The following is a 22636-nucleotide window of genomic DNA, read 5'->3' as shown; positions in this document are numbered from 1 at the left end:
TTTTCCCTACATGTATTTATATCAAATAATAAATTAATTTTATATGACAATTATGATCAAAGATCTCATCCAAATTTTGGAGAGAGGCTCCCTATGATATATAATGACAACAATTTCAAAATAAAACTGATATGAATTGTGACATTTGGCTTAATGTGACACTTTATTATATGAACAAATTAGATAGTAGTGAAAGTGCTGATAGCACTCTTTTGAAATATCATCAGCTATAAAGTCCTGCACCACTGCTTTCTTTATAAGCAGAACTTGAATAAATCTATTTAATGATCCTATGTATTTTCTTCCCTCCAAGTAACACTATATTCCTGCCTGCTATAATCTGCAATTACTTCCTTTTCCCCAAGGAGAACATTTCACTGAAGCAGTAAAAGCTGTTTCAGTCACAATCAGCCTCTCTGTTTCCTAAGACATTTTTTAAATTGTAAGAATTGAGGAAGACTCTTTGATGACTGTACTGTTTTTTAGTATTGAAGCATAATGATTGCTTCTTAAAAGTGTGTCCTGAAACCCATGCATTCAAGACACCACTGTCAAAATATATACATACATGATTGATTATCCAATTTATTTGTGATATTGTGTATGCTATCATAGTGCAGTTTAAATGATTTTGACAAGTATAGAAGAGTGTCATTGACAAGTGCAGAAACAAATGGTGGGTTTAAGCGTTCAAATGTTTTTACAGCATTTTACTGAGTGGCAGGTTGATAAATTAAAATTACAGTTGTAGCATCAGGCCTGAAAGCACAACTGCTTTAGATTACAAAAATAGCACTGTGGAAACTTTGTGTACTCTCCAGAGAAGTAGCCTGGAGGACCTTGGAAAAAATGAAACAAGTGCAGTTGCTAAAAGAATCATTAATTTTGTGGTAGCACAGTGTCTAAAAAAATTTAAAAAATAGATTTTTAGAAGAGGAAAATTGACTTTATCCCCTTATCCTTTTTTCCCTGGAGACCTAGAGAAAATTGGATCCACACCATCAAAAGATAGGTTTTGAATTGGCCATTAGTGGTCCCATGATGTCTGATGGGTGTATTTAAAGCTTAGAGGCAGTTTCTTGTTAACTCTTCCTTAGTTTCAATGTTACACCTGGATTTTAGCCTGTCATTCTGTCACCACGATCCCACCAAATTCAGTTAACTTCCCTAAGACATCACTCAATCACTCACTGATTCTGATACTATTAAAGAAAACAATATTTCATCAGGCATTTCTTTTCCATTCTTTTTTTTTTCTTTGAGATTTGATTGTTTTTAACAAATGAAAACTGCATACATTTAAGGTATACAACATGATGTTTTGAAATTACGTACACATTATGAAGGGCTTCCCATGTGGCCCTAGTGGTAAAGAACCCATCTGTCAATGAGGAGACATTAGAGATGTGGGTTTGATCCCTGGGTTGTGAAGATCCCTTGGAGGAGGGAATGGCAACCCACTCCAGTATTCTTGCCTGGAGAATCCCATGGACAGAGGAACTGTGGTGTTGGAAAAGAAACTTGAGAGTCCCTTGGACTTCAAGGAGACCCAACCATTCAATCCTAAAGGAAATCAGTCCTGAATATTCATTGGACAGACTGATGCTGAAGCTGAAACTTCAATACTTTGGCCACCTGATGCAAAGAGCCGACTCACTGGAAAAGACCCTGATGCTGGCAAAGATTAAAGGCAGGAGGAGAAGAGGACGACAGAGGATGAGATGGTTGGATGGCATCACTGACTCAACGGACATGAGTTTGAACAAGCTCCAGGAGTTGGTGAAGGACAGGGAAGCCTTGTGTGCTGCAGTCCCTGGGGTCACAAAGAGTCAGACACGACTGAGCGACTGAACTGAACTGAACTGAATCCTGACAGGTGAGAGTGATGTCATTCTGCTCAAGTTCTGATTCTTTTCAAGTCATGCCTGAGCTACTGCAACAGTGTTCTAAGTGGCTCTGTTACAACCTCACTTTGGAGAACATTCTTCAGTTAAAACAGACAAATACACATAACAGTAATTCAAAGTGAAAAGTGAAGGTGAAAGTCTCTCAGTCATGCCCAACTCTTGGTGACCCCATGGAATAGTGCATGGAATTCTCCAGGTCAGAATACTGGAGTGGTTAGCCTTTCACTTCTCCAGGGAAACATTCCAACCCAAGGATCGAAGCCAGGTCTCCCACATTGCATGCGGCTTTTTTTTTTTCCAGCTGAGCCACCAGGGAAGCCCACAATAATTCAATGACTCTACTAAATCCACAGAAGGTAAAGAAAGTTCTTTGCATTAGTATAATTTCTCTGCAAACAGCCACTAATTTAACCCGCCCCTCTTAATCTCGCCTCTCTTTTCATGAGCCTTCAGGTTTGCTGGACTGGGGTACCTGATGCGCTTGGTGCAGTCAGTTCTCCCTGCTGCCAATTTTTCCTTCCAATTCCTTCTTCCAGGGATGCTATTCTTATTACTTCTCTATTGAATTCTTAGTTCACATGGAGGATAGACTCAAGTTCTACTTTTTGTTTTAAAAATTTTCTGGACAGTTTGGCTAATTTCTTCAATGTCTCAATTCCTACATCAAACATTTGAATCCCTAAGTGATTGACCAACACCGATCATTTTACAGTAGTCTATAATTCTCTTATTTACTTTTTGAAGCTCTTTTATAATTATCCCTAAGGTGGTATTGCTTTACTATTTTCATGCTCTCATGGAAGTTTTAAATACTGTACTTGTTATTTTATATAAGTGTAAGCACATTCCAAAATTGTGTCCTGTCTTCATGCTATTATTTTTCTTGTCTATCTTCCTGAAAGATCTCCAAGGTAAAGTCCTTGTTCACGACTCTTGATTGCACTCTCTTCTGAGCGTCTTCTCCAAGAATTCAATTCCATTACCACTTTTCTAGAATATTCAGGCCTTTGGATTTAATTAGCTGGAATTTCTGTCATTCAGAACTCACTTCTTTAGGAAAGATTTATAATATAACTTAGTTGTTGCACAAAGTGTTGATGACAAATGATATCTATTTTCTGTTTACTATGTGTCAGATACTGTTCTAAGCACTTTGCAACATTATCTCACTCACAGCAGCCCTAATAGTTCGTTATTACCTCAAGGGAGAAAATGGAGGTTCAGAGGACTTAAATTGCCCAAGGCACCTAGCTGGGAAATGACAGAATGGAATTCAAATCAAGGAAATCAATGGCAGAGTTTAGTCTCTGAAAACAGGCAGCTTGGTATAATAATGTAAGTGAGGTAAAGTCGCTCAGTCAAGAGTACTGGAGTGGGTTGCCATTTCCTAAAGCACCGGTAAACACAAAGTTTCAAACAAAACGTGGATAGAAGTAAACTGATGTAAATCTTTGACCTAATACGCATGTCGAAGTGTAATAACATCTTTATAACACCAGTAGAAGTACACTGAAGCTCCAAATTCAGTTCCAAGACTGCAGAGAAAAGGGGAAAATATTCCCCAAGGAATATTATTTGACAAAATGTAGGTGTTGGCAATTATATGAGGAATACTTGTAGCTGCAGAGTCCAGAGCTTTGGTTCAGTCAGAGCTTTGCTCTTTCGACAGTGTAAGCTCCTTCTCAGCTGGACTGAGTAGAGTAGGTCAGGGACTTGTCAGGGTTGCGGGAACTCCAGGCTTGGCTGGGGCATGACCGACTCTCTCTTAAAGCCAGTGCTTTAACAGATAAATATAATAATTATGATAATTTTATCCTTGATGTGTTTTTGAATCTCTCTCAGCCAAGCCTGAGAGATAACGCATTCTGAGCTATATTAATAAAAATATTTAAATTCTTCTGAGTTACTTAAAAACAGTGAAAAAAGCCTGAAAAAAAAATTTTACCCATGCAGTAAATAACTATCCTTCTAATAAAGCTGCTGCTGCTGCTGCTAAGTCACTTCCGTCATGTCCGACTCCGTGTGACCCCATAGATGGAAGCCCACCAGGCTCCCCAGTCCCTGAGACTCTCCAGGCAAGATCACTGGAGTGGGTTGCCATTTCCCTCTCCAATGCATGAAAGTGAAAAGTGAAAGCAAAGTTGCTCAGTTGTGTCCGACTCTTAGCAACCCCATGGACTCAGCCTACCAGGCTCCTCCGTCCATGGGATTCTCCAGGCAAGAGTACTGGAGTGGGGTGCCATCACCTTCTCAGCCTAATAAAGCTACTTATAGGAAAATTCATCAACCAAAAAATTGGTATGATTCAAAATTTCGATTCCAAAATACAACTCATTCATATGAAAAGTTTCTTTGAAGAAGGTTAACTTCATGCTAAAGAGATAAGAAGAAACAGTTCACAGGGAACTTTTCACTTAGTGCCTCGAGTGTACTTTTAAGTGGCTCAGTGTCTGCAAACTGTCGACACAGCCACTTGCTCTTGAAGGGAATTCATGCATCGTCTCGACATGTCCTTTTACTCTATGAATCTCAAATGTCAAGTGAACAGGAGTTTCCTTTCCCCTCATCTCTTTCTTCATTAAAAAGCTGTAAAACTTTTCTAAGGCAAGACGTTTTAAACTAAGATTTATATCTTAGACTCTTAATTGGGACCATCACCGGGTTCTTACTCACTTTGCTGAATGCAAACTTGACGTCTGTTCTCTCCCAGTTGATTTCCAAAATCAGCATCTAACTGACGCCATATACAAGCAAACATTTGCCAGAAGAGTTTTCTAAATCACTCTAAAATGTGATGTTTTGAGGATGAACAGACTATCAGCCATCTAGCACTTTTTAGCACTCAAGCTATGCTTTGTTCTAAAAAGAGTTGATTTTTCTTTTTTACTATTGAGAGGTGAGTGAGATAGGAAAATGCTTGAATTTTTGAATCTATTATTTAAATTTATCATATTTATAATAAAATGTATTCTATGTGATATATTTTAATCAGTTTACATATGTAATTCATGTCACATATAAACTACATTAAATGTATCTATGATTTTAAATATAAAGCATTTTATTTTCATATAACAAAATATTTATTAAATACCCCAACCTTAGGTCTAGGACAACAATGGAACGAGCTTTATGCCCCTGAGCACAGGTGCTGTGCTCCCTGTGAACTGTGGTGACCTCCACGGCGCATCTTCTGGTGTCTTCACATCTACCCTCGTCTCTGGTGGACAATTCTAGACCAACGTGTCCACCTCCGCCATACACATCCAAGACAGGAAGAGACCCATGGGAAGCCGTGTCTCAAAGATTTTCTGAAGAGATTCCACCGACCTTGCACGTCTGCACGAACAACCTGTGAGCCTTGTACAGACAGGATGAGGGAGGCTGTACACAATGTGGACGGTGGTCCCAGGCCTGGCTGGTGCCAGAGCTGCCTGGACAGCTTTGGAAATACTGCATCTATTGACCTCCCTGAGTTGACAGACTCAGACTCTGGGGTGAGCCTTCATGTCTCACTCTAGACTCAAGTTTATTTTTAATTTTTCCTAATGACATTATTTTACTAATACTTTACTGGTGCATGTGAAAGAAAGTTCCTCTCATATCACCACACAGCTGAAGGTCTAAGAGCTGAAATTTCATTGAACTTCCTCTCATAATTCCCTAACCTTCTTCCATAAGCAAATATTTCCTTGTGTTATAACTTTATGTGACAAATTTTTCCACTGGAATCTTTGGCTTGAATTTATGTTTGTAATATTTACTGTAGCACATTTATCAAAGGAATTTTGCTCCCTAATTTACATTAAGAGATGCACATTAAAGTTTTATCAATATTTTTTCCATTAAATATTTAAATAGTAATTATTAGTGTTCATCATTGAAATATGAAACAGAATATCTGTACTCATGTTTATTCCATTTACAGTTTTTATGTCAGAAAAACAACAAGGCTGTTTGCTTAACTTATATGCAGAGCACATCATGTGAAATGCCAGGCTGGTAGAGTTACAAGGTAGAATCAAGTTTGCAGGGAGAAATATTATCTACCTCAGATATGCAGATGATACCACTCTAATGACAGAAAGCAAAAAGGAACTAAAGAGCCTCTTGATGAGGGTAAAGAGGAGAGTGAAAACCCTGGCTTAAAACTCAATATTAAAAAGGCAAAGATCATGGCATCCTGTCCCGTTACTGCATGGCAGATAGAAGAGGAAAATGTGGGAGCAGTGACGGATTTCCTCTGCTCGGGCTCTAAACTCAGGGAAGATGGTGACTGCTGCCAGGACATCAGAAGGTGATTGCTTCTTGGAAAAAAAGTTATGAGAAACCTGGAGAGTATAATATTAAGAAGTAAAGACATTGCTTTGGCGAGAAATATAGTCAAAGCTATGGTCTTTCCACTAGTCATGTACAGATACGAGAGTTGGACCATAAAGAATGCAGAGCGTCGAAGAATTGATGCTTTTGAACTGTGGTGCTGGAGAAGACTCTTGAGAGTCCCTTGGACTGCAAGGAGATCAAACCAGTTCATCCTAAAGGAAATCAGTCCTGAATACTCATTGGAAGGACTGATGCTGAAGCTGAAGCTCCAATACTTTGGCCACCTGATACAAAGAACCAACTCCCTGGAAAAGACCCTGATGCTGGGAAAGACTGAGGGCAGAAGAAGAAGAGGGCAATAAAGGATGAGATGGCTGGATGGCATTCACTGATTCAATGGACATCAGTCAGTTCAGTCACTCAGTCATGTCTGACTCTTTGTGACCCCATGGACTACAGCACACCAGGCCTCCCTGTCCATCACCAGCTCCCAGAACTTGTGCAAACTCATGTCCATCAAGTCAGTGATGCCATCCAACCATCTCATCCTCTGCTGTCCCCTTCTCCTCCTGCTTTCAATCTTTCCCAGCATCTGGGTCTTTTCCAGTGAGTCAGTTCTTCACATCAGGTGGCCAAATTATTGGAGTTTCATGAACTAGGGCAAACTCCAGGAGATGGTAAGGGACTCCAGGGAGGCCTGGAGTACTGCCGTCCATGGGGTTGCAAAGATTCAGACAGGACTTGGCGTCTGGACCACAGCAACATAAAAAGGTCTTTTGGTCTCTACATGTAAGTCAAGGGATAATCTGTACAAGTAGAGGTCTATTCTCTGAGCTGTTTCAGAGCTCTCTCATTGACAGCTGCGAACAGTGCCAAGAACAGTGCTAAATCCTCGATCTACATTTTCTGTTTTGATCTCCGTTTCACAGATTAGGGATCTGAGGCTTGGGAGTTAAAGTAACTGCAGAAACCAATAGAACAGTTTAGAAATGTCACAGCCCATGAAGGAGAAAGCAAATCCTATCTGTACTTCTGTACATATATGCGTAAAAGTGCTTTCACACTATGTCAGGCAATGGACTGAAACATGCGCTATTTAGTACTGATTTATTCATTAATGTAAGTTTTACTGACTATAGAATGAAAATTAACGTGAGTAAGGTGTGCAGGGCTCCAGAAAAACTAAATCGCATATACTCACATGTCAACTGATACCACAGACAGTACATCAGATTATTCATTCCCTTTGGCAAGTGACTGGATTAATTCAGTCACAAATTTGAATCATGGTTCTTATAGTAGATTGCCTGTTGCCTAGTAGGCTCATAAGTATCCATTATGTTCATTATCACCTCTTACTGAACAGGGTAAGCAGTGCGATTCATGTATACTTTTGAATGGTCTTATTTAAAATCATTTTTTGGAGGGGAATGGAGACATTTCGCTATAAATCAAAATAGCCAGTCAGCAGGACTATTTGGGCTGCTTGTTTCACCCCACTTTATTTTAAGACATATCTAAGGAAAGCAATATATTCTTGCTGCCACACCGGTTTTCCCATTTTGAGTAGTATTTGCGGAGTGATAGATCATTCTTTCGGGAAACTTTTTCTCAGTCCTCTCATACCGAGTTCTAAACTTCTGAGAGGTTTAAAACAAAGATTACTCAGGGTCTGCCCTTGTAAAATAGAAGTTTGCAATAAATGGTTTTTGTCTCAAAGTACTCGGGAGAACAGGAAACGCAGGCGAACAACGGTGTCAAGTGAGGCATGAAGAAAAGCGATTTCAGCCTCCGGACTTGAGGGCGGGACGCACATGAATTCAAAATAAAAAGGATCACTTCAGGCTTAAAGGTTTTTAACAATGGGAGCTGATGATGAATGAAGGAAGAAGCATGCTCTAAAGATTTTGGGGGCCAGTTCAGCTTGACCTTTCATTTTTCATGAAGTCCTCCAGGAAGGGCCTCTACTCCGTTTTCCTCTCCCAGAAGCCCCAGCAATTACTGTGATTCTTCTGATTCAAACAGCCTCCTGAAACGCTTTTAGGAGGACTAGAAGGACAGAGGGAACCGTGTTGTTCAATGAGTGAGAGAAATATTCAATGGCTGCGAACAAAGTAATAAAACCAATGCCATCATTGAAAAATGTGATGCCACCCCACGTTTCTGGCCTTGGCTGCCTACATGTGATTTTTTTCCTCCTCATCAAATAACAGCATGATTTCTTCTGAACTAGACGTCACATCTTCCAATGCTTTCTGATATTTTATAACATCCACCCTGATGCTGCAAAAGTCCTTTAGTGAGACATTTTGGTATGTTAGTGAAAGATTACATGGTAGATCAGTGAAAACATCTTTGCAGAGTCTCAATTAGCTAAACGACCAGAAATAGTACGTGTATTCTTGTCAACGGTATATTATTATTGGAACACGTTCTGTGACTCAGAATGATACTATCAGAGAGGGGAAGCCTTAGTCTTACTTAATCTGCTCCAGGGTTCCTCAGCTTTGTGTTCAAAGAAGCAGTCAGTGTAAGCAGTGGCGAAATAACAGTGAAATGAGAGACAGGGGAAAAGATAAAGATTTTGGAGACAGATTTAGAGGAAAAGGGGAAGAAACACCGACTGGGGTCGATGAAAAGCAACAGTACAAAAAATGAGCAGAGTGATTACGGAGAGTGAAGCTGGGGTTCAGAGGGATTTTTAAAACCATCAAACCACACCTTCATCTGATGAGATAATCACTGTGAACGTTTTTTTAGCTCTTACAGAGGATTCAGGACCTCATATACTGGTTAGTTAAATTTCTGAGATCACAAAACAGTGATCTCAAGGAGCATTTTAGTTGTCTTTTAAAGGTAAGTAGCCACATTGCTGAGGAAATGTGCATCAGGGGCAGGTTATGACCTTGAATATGGGGTTTGATGACTGAAAACATTATCTCAGAAGACCTTGTTAATCTGAATTAAAGATGTTGGAGAACTGAGATTTCGAAAATTTAGACACATACTCACCCAACTGACAGGAAAGGCTCCTTTGACTCAAGTCTATGAAAAAAAACATGAAAAACTTATTTTAATATAACAAGTTTCTATTTTACATGAATGATAGAATTTTGAAAATTTTTCTTTTACTTGAATGACAGAATTATTATTCTTGTTTGGAGGAAAATGCACAATTTTGCTCCATTAAAACACCATAAATAATATATTAAGACCTAATCTAGACTAATTCAAATTCTGGCTGGATTAATGCAGAAGCTAAATAAGATGAGAGAGACATGGAATTTGAAATGTAGCATTTAAATGATACATTAAGATAATATTGTGGTTCTAATTCTGATTTGTACTGTCTACATTTATTTATTTTCTTTTTTAATAGTAATTTGTGGAAGTTTTAATACATCTGTTGATGGTTGTTGTTGTAGTGAAGCAATTTGTAATGAATTTGGTTAAATATAGACTGAATAATTTGTTCCCAGTGAATATTTCGTAATGAAGAGAGAAGCAGCATACTGTTCCTGGCCATTTATTAGAAGCAACCCCACTTAGGGCTGGAGGAGATAAATTAGGGACTCCTGCCTCCTCTGTGTTTCTTAAGAGCTAGTTGTTTTTTTGTGCTTCCTAACACGTTGAAGGAGAATGATAATCCCGAAGCTTCTGGCTACTTGTGGCATCTTGTGCAAGCCGATTAAAAACCTTCTGGGGCTTGCTTTTTCCACTATAATACAGGCTAGGATTTGCTCCTAGCTGATTTTCTGATTTCATAAATTAACTATTTATGAAAGGTAAAATGAATCAGGAAAGGGTCTACTTCTAAGTAGCTCCTAATAATAGCTATGGAGACCAGCTACTAGGCATACACCGACCCCTTCATTTTCACGTAAGTTTTCAACTTATAATTATGGGCTGCCGCTGCCGCTGCTGCTGCTGCTGCTGCTGCTATAATTATGGGCTGCTGCCGCTGCTGCTGCTGCTGCTGCTGCTGCTGCTGCTGAGTTGTTTCAGTCATGTCCGACTCTGTGAGACCCCATAGACGGCAGCCCACCAGGCTCCCCAATCCCTGGGATTCTCCAGGCAAGAACACTGGAGTGGGTTGCCATTTCCTTCTCCAAATTATGGGTTAAATATAGGCAAATTTGAGGACATTTTAATCTAAACCCCAGTGTTAAAATTTTTAATAAACTTTCATCTTTTAAACTATTTTATTCATATATAAATACTTATAAGAAAATGGCAAGACATTTAATTCTGCACTAAAAATTTACTGATCACCAGATGATTGTATTTTGACACGGACAACTAAAGGGACTGTTTTAGAATTAAGCCAAATATCTTTACTTTTCTACAAGTCTAAACAATGAAGACAATAATATCATTTTGGTCTCTATTTCATTCTGTATATATAAAAATGGCTTACTAGAAATATGCCTTGTCTGCTTACTGGATGAGCTGATATGGCTCTCTGCCTGAAGCCCTGCTGCTTTGGTGAACAATATTTTAGCAGGAAGGGACTCTTTAGGGAGCAGGCACCCTAGACATTCTTTGAGCAGCAACGCTTAGGAAAGAAACGGAGAAAATCAATTGCTGATGTTGAGTTGGAGATGTATATTTATAAAACTTTTTCTCTTACTGAATTCCAATATTATTAAGACTTCCACATAAGTTATTTGTCATATTATATGCTTATTTTCCCCATATATTTATGATATGGATAGGCAAACAGATCTAAGAGAAAAACATTGAGGATAAACAATGAAATATGTTTTTTTGTTTTATAAGACATGGCTAATGACAAATGGTCAAAAGAAATTACTTCAAAGAAATAAGGGGGATTCTATATTATGTGATTCAGGAGACTGTTTACTTATTTGGGCCATCAAATCATGATATCACGGCTCCCTTATTTTTCCATCTAATAATACTTGAGAAATAGCCAACATGTGGGTATTAATAGAATACCTATCTCCCCGTGTTTGCCAATGATTCAACCTAACGTCAATCAGACTTCACTTTAAGTGTGTTATTTGCCTGTATAAAGTGCTCGACCTTACAGAAAAACATCTACTTCTGCTTTATTGACTATGCCAAAGCCTTTGACTGTGGGTCACAAAATTCTGAAAGAGATGGGAATACCAGACCACCTGATCTGCCTCTTGAGAAATCTGTATGCAGGTCAGGAAGCAACAGTTAGAACTGGACGTGGAACAACAGACTGGTTCAAAATTTGGAAAGAAGTACGTCAAGGCTGTATATTGTCACCCTGCTTAAACTTATATGCAGAGTGCATCATGAGAAATGCTGGGATGGATGAAGCACAAGCTGGAATCAAGATTGCTGGGAGAAATATGAATAACCTCAGATACACAGATGGCACCACCCTTATGGCAGAAAGCGAAGAGGAACTAAAAAGCCTCTCAATGAAAGTGAAAGAGGAGAGTGAAAAAGTTGGCTTAAAGCTCAACATTCAGAAAACGAAGATCATGGCATCTGGTCCCATCACTTCATGGCATATAGATGAGGAAACAGTGGAAACAGTGGCAGACTTTATTTTTTTGGGCTCCAAAATCACTGCAGATGGTGACTGCAGCCATGAAATAAACAGACACTTACTCCTTGGAAAGTTACGTCCAACCTGGTGGCTCAGATGGTAAAGCGTCTGCCTGTAGTGTGGGAGACCTGGGTTCATTCCCTGGGTCAGGGAGATCCCCTGGAGAAGGAAATGGCAACCCACTCCAGTACTCATGCCAGGAAAACTCCATGGATGGAGAAGCCTGTTGGGCTACAGTCCATGGGATAGCAGAGTCAGACACGACTGACTGACTTCACTTCACTACTCTTTGGAAAGTTATGTTTTATCTAGAAAGCATATTCAAAAGCAGAGACATTACTTTGCCAACAAAGGTCTGTCTAGTCAAGGCTATGGTTTTTCCAGTAGTCATGTATAGATATGAGAGTTGGACTAAAGCTGAGCACCGAAGATTTGATGCTTTTGAACTGTGGTATTGGAGAAGACTCTTGAGAGTCCCTTGGACTGCAAGGAGATCCAACTAGTCCATCCTAAAGGAGATCAGTCCTGGGTGTTCACTGGAAGGACTGATGCTAAAGCTGAAACTCCAATACTTTGGCCACCTGATGCGAAGAGCTGACTCACTGGAAAAGACTCTAATGCTGGGAAAGGTTGAGGGCAGGAGGAGAAGGGGATGACAGAGGATGAGATGGTTGGATGGTATCGCTGACTTGATGGACATGGGTTTGGGTGAACTCTGGGAGTTGGTGATGAACAGGGAGGTCTGGCGTGCTATGGAGGTGGAGTCAGACACGACTGAGTGACTGAACTGAACTGAAGGTGCTTGGCTCCAGTCTCGTCTCTCTCCATTTCCCATGGCCTCAGCCCGCCCCGTGCCCCTCACTGCCATGTGCTTCTTAGCACTGAGCAATGCAGCAAAAGAATGTGGAAACGCTGACCGTCTGACTGCTCTCTCCCTCTCCACGTCTCACTTAGCAATGTTCAGCGAGCTTTCCTTTTATGTGCCTCTTATGTCTCTCATCACTCAGTTCCCAGGCTCGTTCTCCTCCCCTATCCCAGCCTGGCTGGTCTCTCCATATGAAAGTTCTTTGTTCAGAGCCGCTCCAGCTTGGTGCACGCGACTCACACTAAGCTTCCTTCCATGCTGCTGCCCACCCCACTTGTTTAGGGGCTGCACTGGGCCATTTCCCTTACAGGCGTCCTGTGCATGTTGGTCGCTCAGTCGTGTCCGACTCTCTTGCGACCCCATGGACTGTAACCCGCCAGGCTCCTCTGTCCTGCCTGTTCTCCAGGCAGGAATCCTGGAGTGGGTTGCCATTAATAGAAGCAAGACCCACCACTTGCCTTTCCCTGTGTGATTGCTAAAATGCTGAATTCAGAATGCGTTTAATTATTGATTGATTTTTCCCTTTTTTTTTTTTTTTTCCCTGCAGGTTTCGTATAAGTAGCTGGTGGATTGGAGCATATAAGGTACACATGTTGCCCCCTGACCCCAGTGGTTAACATGGTTAGTCTTACTAGTTATTTACCTCCTTCCACTTTCACCACATCACTCACCGCTTCAACTATCTCCTTCCAAGTTCTCAACCAAAGATCTCAGGAGAGAATCCAGAGTTTTCAAAATGATGCTGCACAGCATTCTGACTGATGTGCTGTAAACCAAGGGTGTGCAAATCCTGCTCACCACCTGGTTTTACACAGCCCACAAGCTAAGGGTTTCTTTTCTTTTTTTTTTTTTTAAGTTTAATGGTTGGAAATAGCAAAAGAAGAAGAATATTTTGTGAACTTTTGAAAATTCACATGAAATTCCAATTTCAGTGTCCATAAATAAAGTTTATTGGTACACAGTCATGCTCATTCATTCATATATTGTTTAAGGAGGTTTTGTGCTGTACTAGTAAGTTGAGAGTAGTTGCAACAGAGTCTATATCTTAAAATATTTACTATATGATCTTTACAGAAAAAAAGCTGCCATTACATGAAAAATGATACTGTTGGAAGGAACTGGAAACAACTCAAAAGTGGCACTCTTTATTTTGATACAGAGTTCAAAGCTCAAAATAATTTGCATTTCTTCTCTATAATACCAAGTCCGTCTCTGATCCTACTATAAGAATAATTCTAAAATACAATTTCATGTTACCACATTTCTTGATAATGTTACTAAGCATAGAAAGACTTTCCAGATTGCCATTTAAAAACTCTTCACAAACATGCCCCATATCAACTTTTCTTGTTCTTTTTTTAAATCATTTCTCTTGCCAACCACATTATTCCAGGAGATTTGTCTATTTATAGCCCAAACAAGTGTGATTTAGCTTTGTTTTGGTGTAATTTTTGCTCCTATACTGGAATACTGTTTCCCCCTTTCTTTCTCTATCACGCTCTATTTATCTTTTGAGTTTATCTAATTTAAAAAGCCATTCTTGACACCTTCATCTTCCAGGGACCATCCTGTCTTAGGCTTCTATCACTTATTATCTCTATCACTATGTCATATTCTCAGGACATTAATCCTGGTTAATAGGCTAACTGAGAGTTTCATTAAGACTGGTAAGAATATTAAACTTGCGTTTCTGCTTGGATAAGAAACACTCTTAACACTCTGTGTTAAGCCTTCCAATGGGCTCATGTGGGACGTGCTTGGTGATGCTATATGAGGTGAGCAGAAAGGCAAGATTATTGCCCATCAGTCACTATTAAGTCATGAAGACAAGGTACCAGGACTCCCAAGCGTTTTCAGTGGTGACGGGGAACAGGAAATCTTAGTGGGGAGCACTGCCAGGAAGTCCTGTCTCATGCCTTATCCTCAAGATGATGACACACGGCAGAGGAAAGGGACAGTTGATCCACACTGGATCCTGCTGTGTTTTGTAACCAACTATCCAATCCTTGCTCATTACGTGAAGTCAGCTTCTCTCACCTGGAGATGGTTCAGAGAGAGCCTTACACTGTTCTCGTTAATTTTATAGCAAACATCATGATCAACTCAAGGGGCTATTGTGAAGAATACAGAAAAGCCAGCACCGTTCCTGGCAGAGAGGGGATCTTGCCAGCCATGACTGTCAGATATTAATAGACAGATATTAATAGTTAACTCTAAGGGATGAAACTGCCTTCAATCTATGAATAGCTCATTATTGCAATTTTAGTTCTGAAAAGTGAAAGAAAATGTAAAAGAAAAAAGAAACTATCAAGAGAAATACACCTTTGGAGAAAATTGTTTATCAATTTTACCCTTAGCAACAGGTGATTATGTTGTGATATGCCCAGAGAGAACTTTTCTGAGTGTTTTGTAAGATAATTGTTTTGCGAAGAAGAGGATTGATTTTATCTTTCCTGGGATTTTCTTCGAACATGAAATAGGTAGTGCATTTGGTAATACTGTATTCAGGACTCCCTGGAATTAGGAGTAGAATAAGATAAACAAATGACAGCCCTCAGAAAAATAAGAGCCAGGAGAGACTAAAATGGAATGAGAAATGAAGACCAATGTTTGGGGCTAGAGGATTTATAATACTTGGTATTTAACAACAATGAAGAAACTGAGCTGTCTTTACTAAGGGCCAAGATTACTCAAAATGCTCTATAAACACTGGCTGCTTTATGCACCATGATGCCTCTGAAGCAGACCTTATTTTGCGGAGGAGGAAACTGACACCCAGGGATGCTAACTGTCTTGCCCAAGGTCACAGAGCTGAAGAGGGGTGGAGCCTGGATTTGAATTTCGGCATCTGACTCCAGAGTTCTTGTGGGCACGTCTTGCATGGGGTGCTGCCCGGCGCCAGTCTCTTTGTTCTGTTGGCTTCGCTTTATTTGTACGTGTGCCTTCTGGCGCCAGCACGTTCCCTCTCTCTCTACATTCAGTGCTCTGCTGAGAAACCTTGTCTGACCTCAGTTGTCTCCACATGACGGATATTCATAAGCTTATGTCTGCAGCACCATGCTATTTGTTGGTGCACGGCTGTATCCACCCACTACATATCCCCAACTGTAGATGCCTTTAACTTCACATGTTTCAAGCGAAATTCATCTTCTTCTCTCCCTTTGCTCCTCTTTACCCCTAACTCAGTGTCATAACCGACCACCCAGATATTCAGACTAGAAAGGCTGGACTCTTTCTCCTTCACTCCTTTCTAGCAACACTCACTTTGAGTAGATTCTCCTAGTTCTGCTGCTTGTATTTCCAAAAGTCCTCTTCATTCTGTTTTTCCTTGTCAGTTATTATCACAGTTCTAGTGATCATCAGCTTTCACGTGGGCTAATAAAATAATGTCCTCAGTGACCCCCCCCCCATTTTTCTGTATTTCTTTGGAATAGCTGTATCTACTGGTGAAACTGTCTCTCTACAATACAAGTGCTATCATGTAATTCCTTTGATTGCAAATATCTGAGTGCTTCTGGGAGCTATTCCTTTATAAGGCACCATAGGGTGGTTAGGAGTGCTTCATAACTGTTTCCATAGCCCCCTGTAACACTTACTCATGATGCATTACAAACTGTAGGTGTATTTTCCAAGCTCCTCATTAAGACTGTCTTAGTAAATGATTTGGTCAAATGAATTTTCTGTGCCTGGCTCCTTGACCCCTACTTCCATTATTTGCCTACAGAATAAAGTCCCAATTCTTTAGTATAACTCAAGTTTATTCACAGTCTGGTTCTAGGAAGCCTCCCCAGCCTTTGTCTGCTACCACTTCAGATTCTGTATTCCAGCCACGCTGAGCCAACAGCACTGCTGGGTGGCATCTTCTTCCTCAGATCCATGTGTTCTGGCATTTACTGGGTTTTTGCAGAAATGACTTCGACTACCTTGGTTCTTGAGGTAGGATTACAAGGATTGGCTCTTGGAGGAGAATTATAAAACTAGTAATCTTTTATGAAACTAAAGAGACATAAATATGATCCATCACTGTATTTATATGATCTTGTAGTTAAAATTTTGAAGCAACAGCAATTCTTTACTACTATTTAATCTATCTGCTTTAGCAATGATAACCCACACCTGACCGACATTTCAGATGGATGAACCAAAGGATGCAATTTGCATAATCAGACTGCCAGACTCTGGTCCTGGTGCTACCACCTTCTGATTGTGTGATCTTGAAAAAGTAAGGTGCTTTTCTTTGTGCCTCAATGATCTCATCTGCAAAATGGAGGTAATGCTAAATCTAACTCTTAATGGATGTTGAGATAATTAGATAAATAACTAAATACAGCACTTACAGGGAGCCCAGGTTTGGGAATAAACTGTTGTAGCAGTTATATATGTTGGGCTATGTTGGTGGGATATGCTGGAGACAATAGATGAAAATGCAGGCCTGGAACTCATCTGAGGAAACAGATTTAAGAGTCATGTCATCAACACAGAGTTAGTATGTGACATCATAGGAGATAATGACGGTCCCCAGAGGGAGTGTGTAGAATGGGTAAAAAGGGTTCGGGGAGAATGTTTGGGATCACTAGCAGGCTTCCAGAGGTCAATGCAGAGTTCAGAAGAGGGCAGGAGAACCGTGGCCACTGGCCCTCATCTGTAACTGGCATGACACCCAACACAGAGCTGATGGCCCGCCACGTGGGCTGAGGGAGCAAATCTGTTCCTGGATCTCTCATCAGCCTTCAGTCAGTTCTGTGGGATGGGAGTAAATTCAAAAAGGGAAGGTTTCTCTCTTGAGGTAGCCCACATGTGCTAAGCTAAGAAAGGAGGAGAAATGGAGGAGGATTTCATTCTTAAATATAGATCAGAGTCTTTATAGGTCAAAGCTAGTACTAAAATCTAGTGATATTCGACATATAATTTTTAATGAATGAATGAATTACTCTATTAAAGGGATGAAAGGCTATTATTTCATTGCATACTTTTTTTTTTTCTTAAAAAAAGACTGATCTTCCTCTACATTTCAAATAGTGTTTTAAAGACAAACATGGGTGCAAAGGTTTTATGCAGAGAATGGTGTGCTGGATTCCTCTCTGTTCCATCATTTTCTCCACAAGCCCAGGGAGAGAGTAATAATGATCACCAGAGGCACAGCTAATGATGTGCCAGAACCTACGCTGGGCTCTCTGACACATTTAACTTTGACAAGAGCAGATGAGAAAATTGAAGTACAGAAATGTTAACTAACTTGCTCAAACTCACACAGAAATTTTACAGAGGCTGAATTCAATTGCAGGCCTGTCTCTCATGTCTGTATTTGAGCCTCTGCTCCATCCTCTGAGACATGGGAGAGGACACAGTAAACGCTCTGCTGGATGGACCTCTGGTCTCTCTGGCCCCACACGGGACACAGAGCGGGCCAGGCCACTGCGAGTTAATACTTGTTAACCAACTGTGCCTCACTTATGGAATAATTTGATACGTTACTTTATAAATAGCTTAATTACCTTCTGAAGGATTACAGGAATCTTATGTTGATACTTAAAACTTAGTCTACATTTCATCCCCCTTCATGGATCACAGACTGCTGGTGGTGAAGGGGCTTGCATAATTCAACGAAGCTATGAAGCTATGCGGCATGCCATGCAGGGCCGCCCAAGAAGGCTGGGTCATAGTGAAGGGTTCTGACTGATCATGGTCCACTGGAGGAGGAAATGGCAACTCACTCCAGTATTCTTGCCATGAGAACCCCATGAACATCCTTATGCTCTATAGTCGGAAGGTGTCCAAGATGCTTCTGGGGAAGAGTGGAAGGCAATTACTAATAGCTATGGAAATGATGGAGCGACTGGGCCAATGCAGAAACGATGCTCAGCTGTGGATGAGGCTAGTGGTGAAAGTCAAGTCCAATTCTGTAGAGAACAATATTGCACAGGAACGTGGCCTGTCAGGCCTATGAATCAAGGTAAATTGGGCATGATCAAGGAGGAGATGGCAAGACTGAACTTCGACATCTCAGGAATCAGTGAACTAAAATGGACAGGAATGGGCGAGTTTAATTCAGATGACCATTATATCTACTGCTGTGGGCAAGAATCCCTTAGAAGAAATGAAGTAGCCCTCACAGTCAACAAAAGAGTCTGAAATGCAGTAGTTGGGTGCAACTGCATAAAGGACAGAATGATCTTGGTTCATTTCCAAGGCACATCATTCAGCATCACAGAAATCCAAGCCTATACCCCAACGACTGATGCCAAAGAAGCTAAAGTTGACTGGTTCTATGAAGACCTACAAAACCTTCTAGAACCAACACCAAAAAAAGGTGTCCTTTTCCTCATAGGGGATTGAAATGCAAAAGTAGGAAGATCAGAGGTAGCTGGAGTAGCAGGCAAGTTTGGCCTCAGAGCACAAAATGAAGAAGGCCAAAGGTTACAGAGTTTTATCAAGAGAACATGTTGGTCATAGCAAATACCCTCTTCCAACAATGTAAGAGAAAAATCTACACATGGACATGACCAGATGATCAAGACTGAAATCAGATTGATTCTGTTCTTTGCAGTCAAAAGTGAAGAAACTCTATATAGTCAGCGAAAACAAGATCTGGAGCTGTCTGTGGCTCAAGTAATGAGCTCTGTATTGAAAAATTCAGGCTTAAACTGAAGAAAGTAGGGTAAACCACTAGACCATTCAGATATGACCTAAAGCAAATCTATTATGATTATACAGGGGAGGTAATGAATGGATTCAAGGGATTAGATATGGTAGACAGACCACCTGAAGAACTATGGATGGAAGCTCATAACACTGTGTGGGAGGCAGTGACCAAAACCATTCCAAAGAAAAAGAAATGCAAGAAGGCAGAGTAGTTATCTGAGAAGGCCTTACAAAGAGCTGAGGAAAGGAAAGAAGTGAAAAGCAAGGGTGAAGGGGAAAGATATACCCAACTGAATGCAGAATTCCAAGGAATGCCAAGGAGAGATAGGAAAGCTTTCTTACATGGATGATACAAAGAAATAGAGGAAACCAATAGAATGGGAAAGACTAAAGAGCTCTTCAAGAAAATTGGAGATATCAAGGAACATTTCATGCAAAGATGGGCACAATAAAGGACAGAAATGCTAAAAGTCTTAACAGAAGCAGAAGAGATTAGGAAGAGGTAACAGGAATATGCAGAAGAATTGTATAAAAAAGGTCTTAATCCTCCAGGAACCATGGTGGCTTGGCCATTCGCCTGAAGCTAGACATCCTGGAGTGTGAAGTCAAGTGGGCCTTAGGAAGCACAGAAAACCACAATGTTGTGGTCACTCACGTAGAGCCAGATATCCTGGAGTGTGAAGTCAAGTGGGCCTTAGGAAGCATTACTACGAACAAAGCCAGTAGAAGTGATGGAATTCTGGCTGAGCTGTTTAAAATCCTAAAAGATGATGCTGTGAAAGTGTTGCATTCAATATGTCAGCAAATTTGGAAAACTCAGCAGTGGGCAGAGGACTGGAAAAGGTCAGTTTTCATTCCAATCCCAAAGAGAGCCAAAGCCAAAGAATGTTTAAACTGCCATACAATTGCACTCATTTCACATGTTAGCAAGGTAACTGAGCAAAATCCTTCAAGCGAGACTTCGATAGTATATGAACCGAGAACTTCCAGGTGTACAAGCTGGGTTTCAAAGAGGCAGAGGAACCAGAGGTCAGATTGCCAACATTTTTAGATCATGGAGACAGCAAGAGAATTTCAGGAAAAACATCTACTTCTGCTTCGTTGACTACACTAAAGCCTTTGACTGTGTGGATCACAACAGACTGTGGGAAAGAGACAGGAGAACCAGACCATCTGATTTTTCTCCTGAGAGACATGTATGCAGGTCCAGAAGCAACAGAACTGGACATGGAAAAGAGTATGGCAAGGCTGTATACTGGCTCCTTGCTTATTTTATTTCTCTGCAGAGTATATCATGCAAAATGCCAGGCTGGATCAATCACAAGTTAGAATCAAGAGTGCTGGGAGAAATATCAACAGCCTCAGATATACAGATGATACCACTCTATTGGCAGAAAGTAAAGAGGAACTGAAAAGCCTCTTCATGAAGGTGAAAGAGATATGATAATGACATCCAGTCCCATCACTTCATGCAAATAGAAGGGGAAAAAGTGGAAGCAGTTAAAGATTTTATTTTCTTGGGCTCCAAAATCACTGCAGTGACTGCAGTGACTGCAGCCATGAAATTAAAAGATGCTTGCCCCTTGGAAGGAAAGCAATGACAAACCCAGTTGGCGTATTAAAAAACAAAAACATATTGCGGACAGAGGTCCATCTAACAAGGCTATGGTTTTTCCAGTAGTCATGTATAGATGTGAGATTTGGACCAAATAGAAGGCTGAGCAGCAAAAAATTGATGCTTTCAAACTGTGCTGTTGGAGAAGACTCTTGAGAGTCCCTTGGACTGCAAGGAGATCCAACCAGTCAATCCTAAAGGAAATCAACTTTCAATATTCATCCGAGGGACTGATGCTGAAGCTGAAGCTCCAAAACTTTGGCCACTTAATGGGAAAAGTCAAAAGACCTGATGATAGGAAAGGGTGAAGGCAAGAGGAGAAGTGGATGCCAGAGGAGGAGACGGTTAGATAGCATCAGTGAATCAATGGACATGAATCTGAGCAAACCCTGGAGTTAGAGGAGGAGCCTGATGTGTTGCAGTCTGTGGGGTGGGAAAGATTCAGACACAACTTAGCGACTGAATGACACTTACAGCTACATTTCATTGTTAGTCGTTCGTAATCTAAACACATCCACATGACATTTTCATCATTCTAAGGTCCTCTTGCTTATCCTCCAGCCAGAATCCTGGAGTGGGTAGCCTTTCCCTTCTCCAGGGGATCTTCCCAACCCAAGGACTGAACCCACGTCTCCCGCATTGCGGGTGGATTCTCTGCCAGCTGAGCCACCAGGGAAGCCCAAGAATGGTGGGGTGGGTAGCCTGTCTCTTTTCCAGCGGATCTTCCCGACCCAGGACCTGAACCGGGGTCTCCTGCATTGCAGGCGGGTTCTTTACCAACGGAGCTATCAAATTCACCTCAAAGCTGTAGCGAGCCAGGCTCCTCCAATCCTCTGGTGGAATTTGCCTACAATGGATTCCTTTTCTCTGGGAGTTTAAAAACAAAACAAAAAGCTTTCCTTCTTATTTCCTGTGATACTTTTTTCAAGGGCTTTCACGCCCAGTTGAAATCTCTGCTTAGGGCTCTCAGGCTCCTTGGAACATTCTATTCACAGTCACCACCATCTGTGTGGCGACCCCGGGGACAAGTTGATGGATGGCTGTGGTGTCAACCAAGAATCTCAGGGGCAGCTTTGACACTCACAGTGATGACTTTTGCCACCTTGGAAATTGAGTCTGCAGGGCTCATCTCCCTTGGACAGGCATAATATGCTTTCCTAGCTGTACTGAGAGGCTTGAGCCACGGCAAGAGGGATGGAGGTAAAGAATGGAGAGGAATCTCCTGGTAAGAAAGGTCATCAACCATTGGCAGGTTCCCCTGGGAGACTTGAAGTGCTTTCTCCAACAGTCCTACAGTGTTTAGCAAATTGTCCAAACACTGCTCTGCTCTGATTCCAGAATCAACCTCGTCACTCCTCACATTGCAGGGGAAGGTACACAACTCTGGATGTTTCTAGTGAAATAAAAAAATTATTTTCTGAGAAGGGAGACCTTCAAACTCCCTTATTTTCACATTGGAAGATTTGCTTCTTTCAGTTTCAAACCTACATAGTGAAGGAAAGTTAAATTCAAGAAAAGCTAGCAAGTGGTTGCTCAGCTGCCTCTTTCCATTGTCTTATTTAGCTACTCACTAATAGCTGTTAAATCCTGCAGAGAAACCGTGCAACTGCCCAGATCACAGACGGGAAGGCAGGTGATCAGTCACAGAGCCACCCAGCTTGCCATCTTGATCCTCAGTCCCGCACTTTGCAGAATTCTAACATCATTATCTTTTTTCCTCTATTTTAAGTGAACCT

At 40.9% G+C, this 22636-nt stretch overlaps 1 protein-coding gene across 4 annotated transcripts in view; it reads right to left on the bottom strand.

The window, feature by feature from the left end:
* The window catches only part of RALYL (RALY RNA binding protein-like), an 817853-nt gene that overhangs the window by 124803 nt on the left and 670414 nt on the right, over positions 1 to 22636 (bottom strand). For all 4 annotated transcript variants that reach the window (XM_013969344.2, XM_005689272.2, XM_018058166.1 and 1 more), the window contains exon 4: positions 9243 to 9275. In XM_013969344.2, the coding sequence (XP_013824798.1) occupies positions 9243 to 9275 (33 nt within the window). The remainder of the gene's footprint in view (positions 1 to 9242; positions 9276 to 22636) is intronic.

The sequence above is a fragment of the Capra hircus genome, chromosome 14 (genome assembly GCF_001704415.2).
Source record: "Capra hircus breed San Clemente chromosome 14, ASM170441v1, whole genome shotgun sequence".
In the NCBI taxonomy this organism is placed as follows: Eukaryota; Metazoa; Chordata; class Mammalia; order Artiodactyla; family Bovidae; genus Capra; species Capra hircus.
The sequence above is the reverse complement of the archived record's forward strand: the minus strand, read 5'-3'. Positions and strand labels throughout refer to the sequence as shown.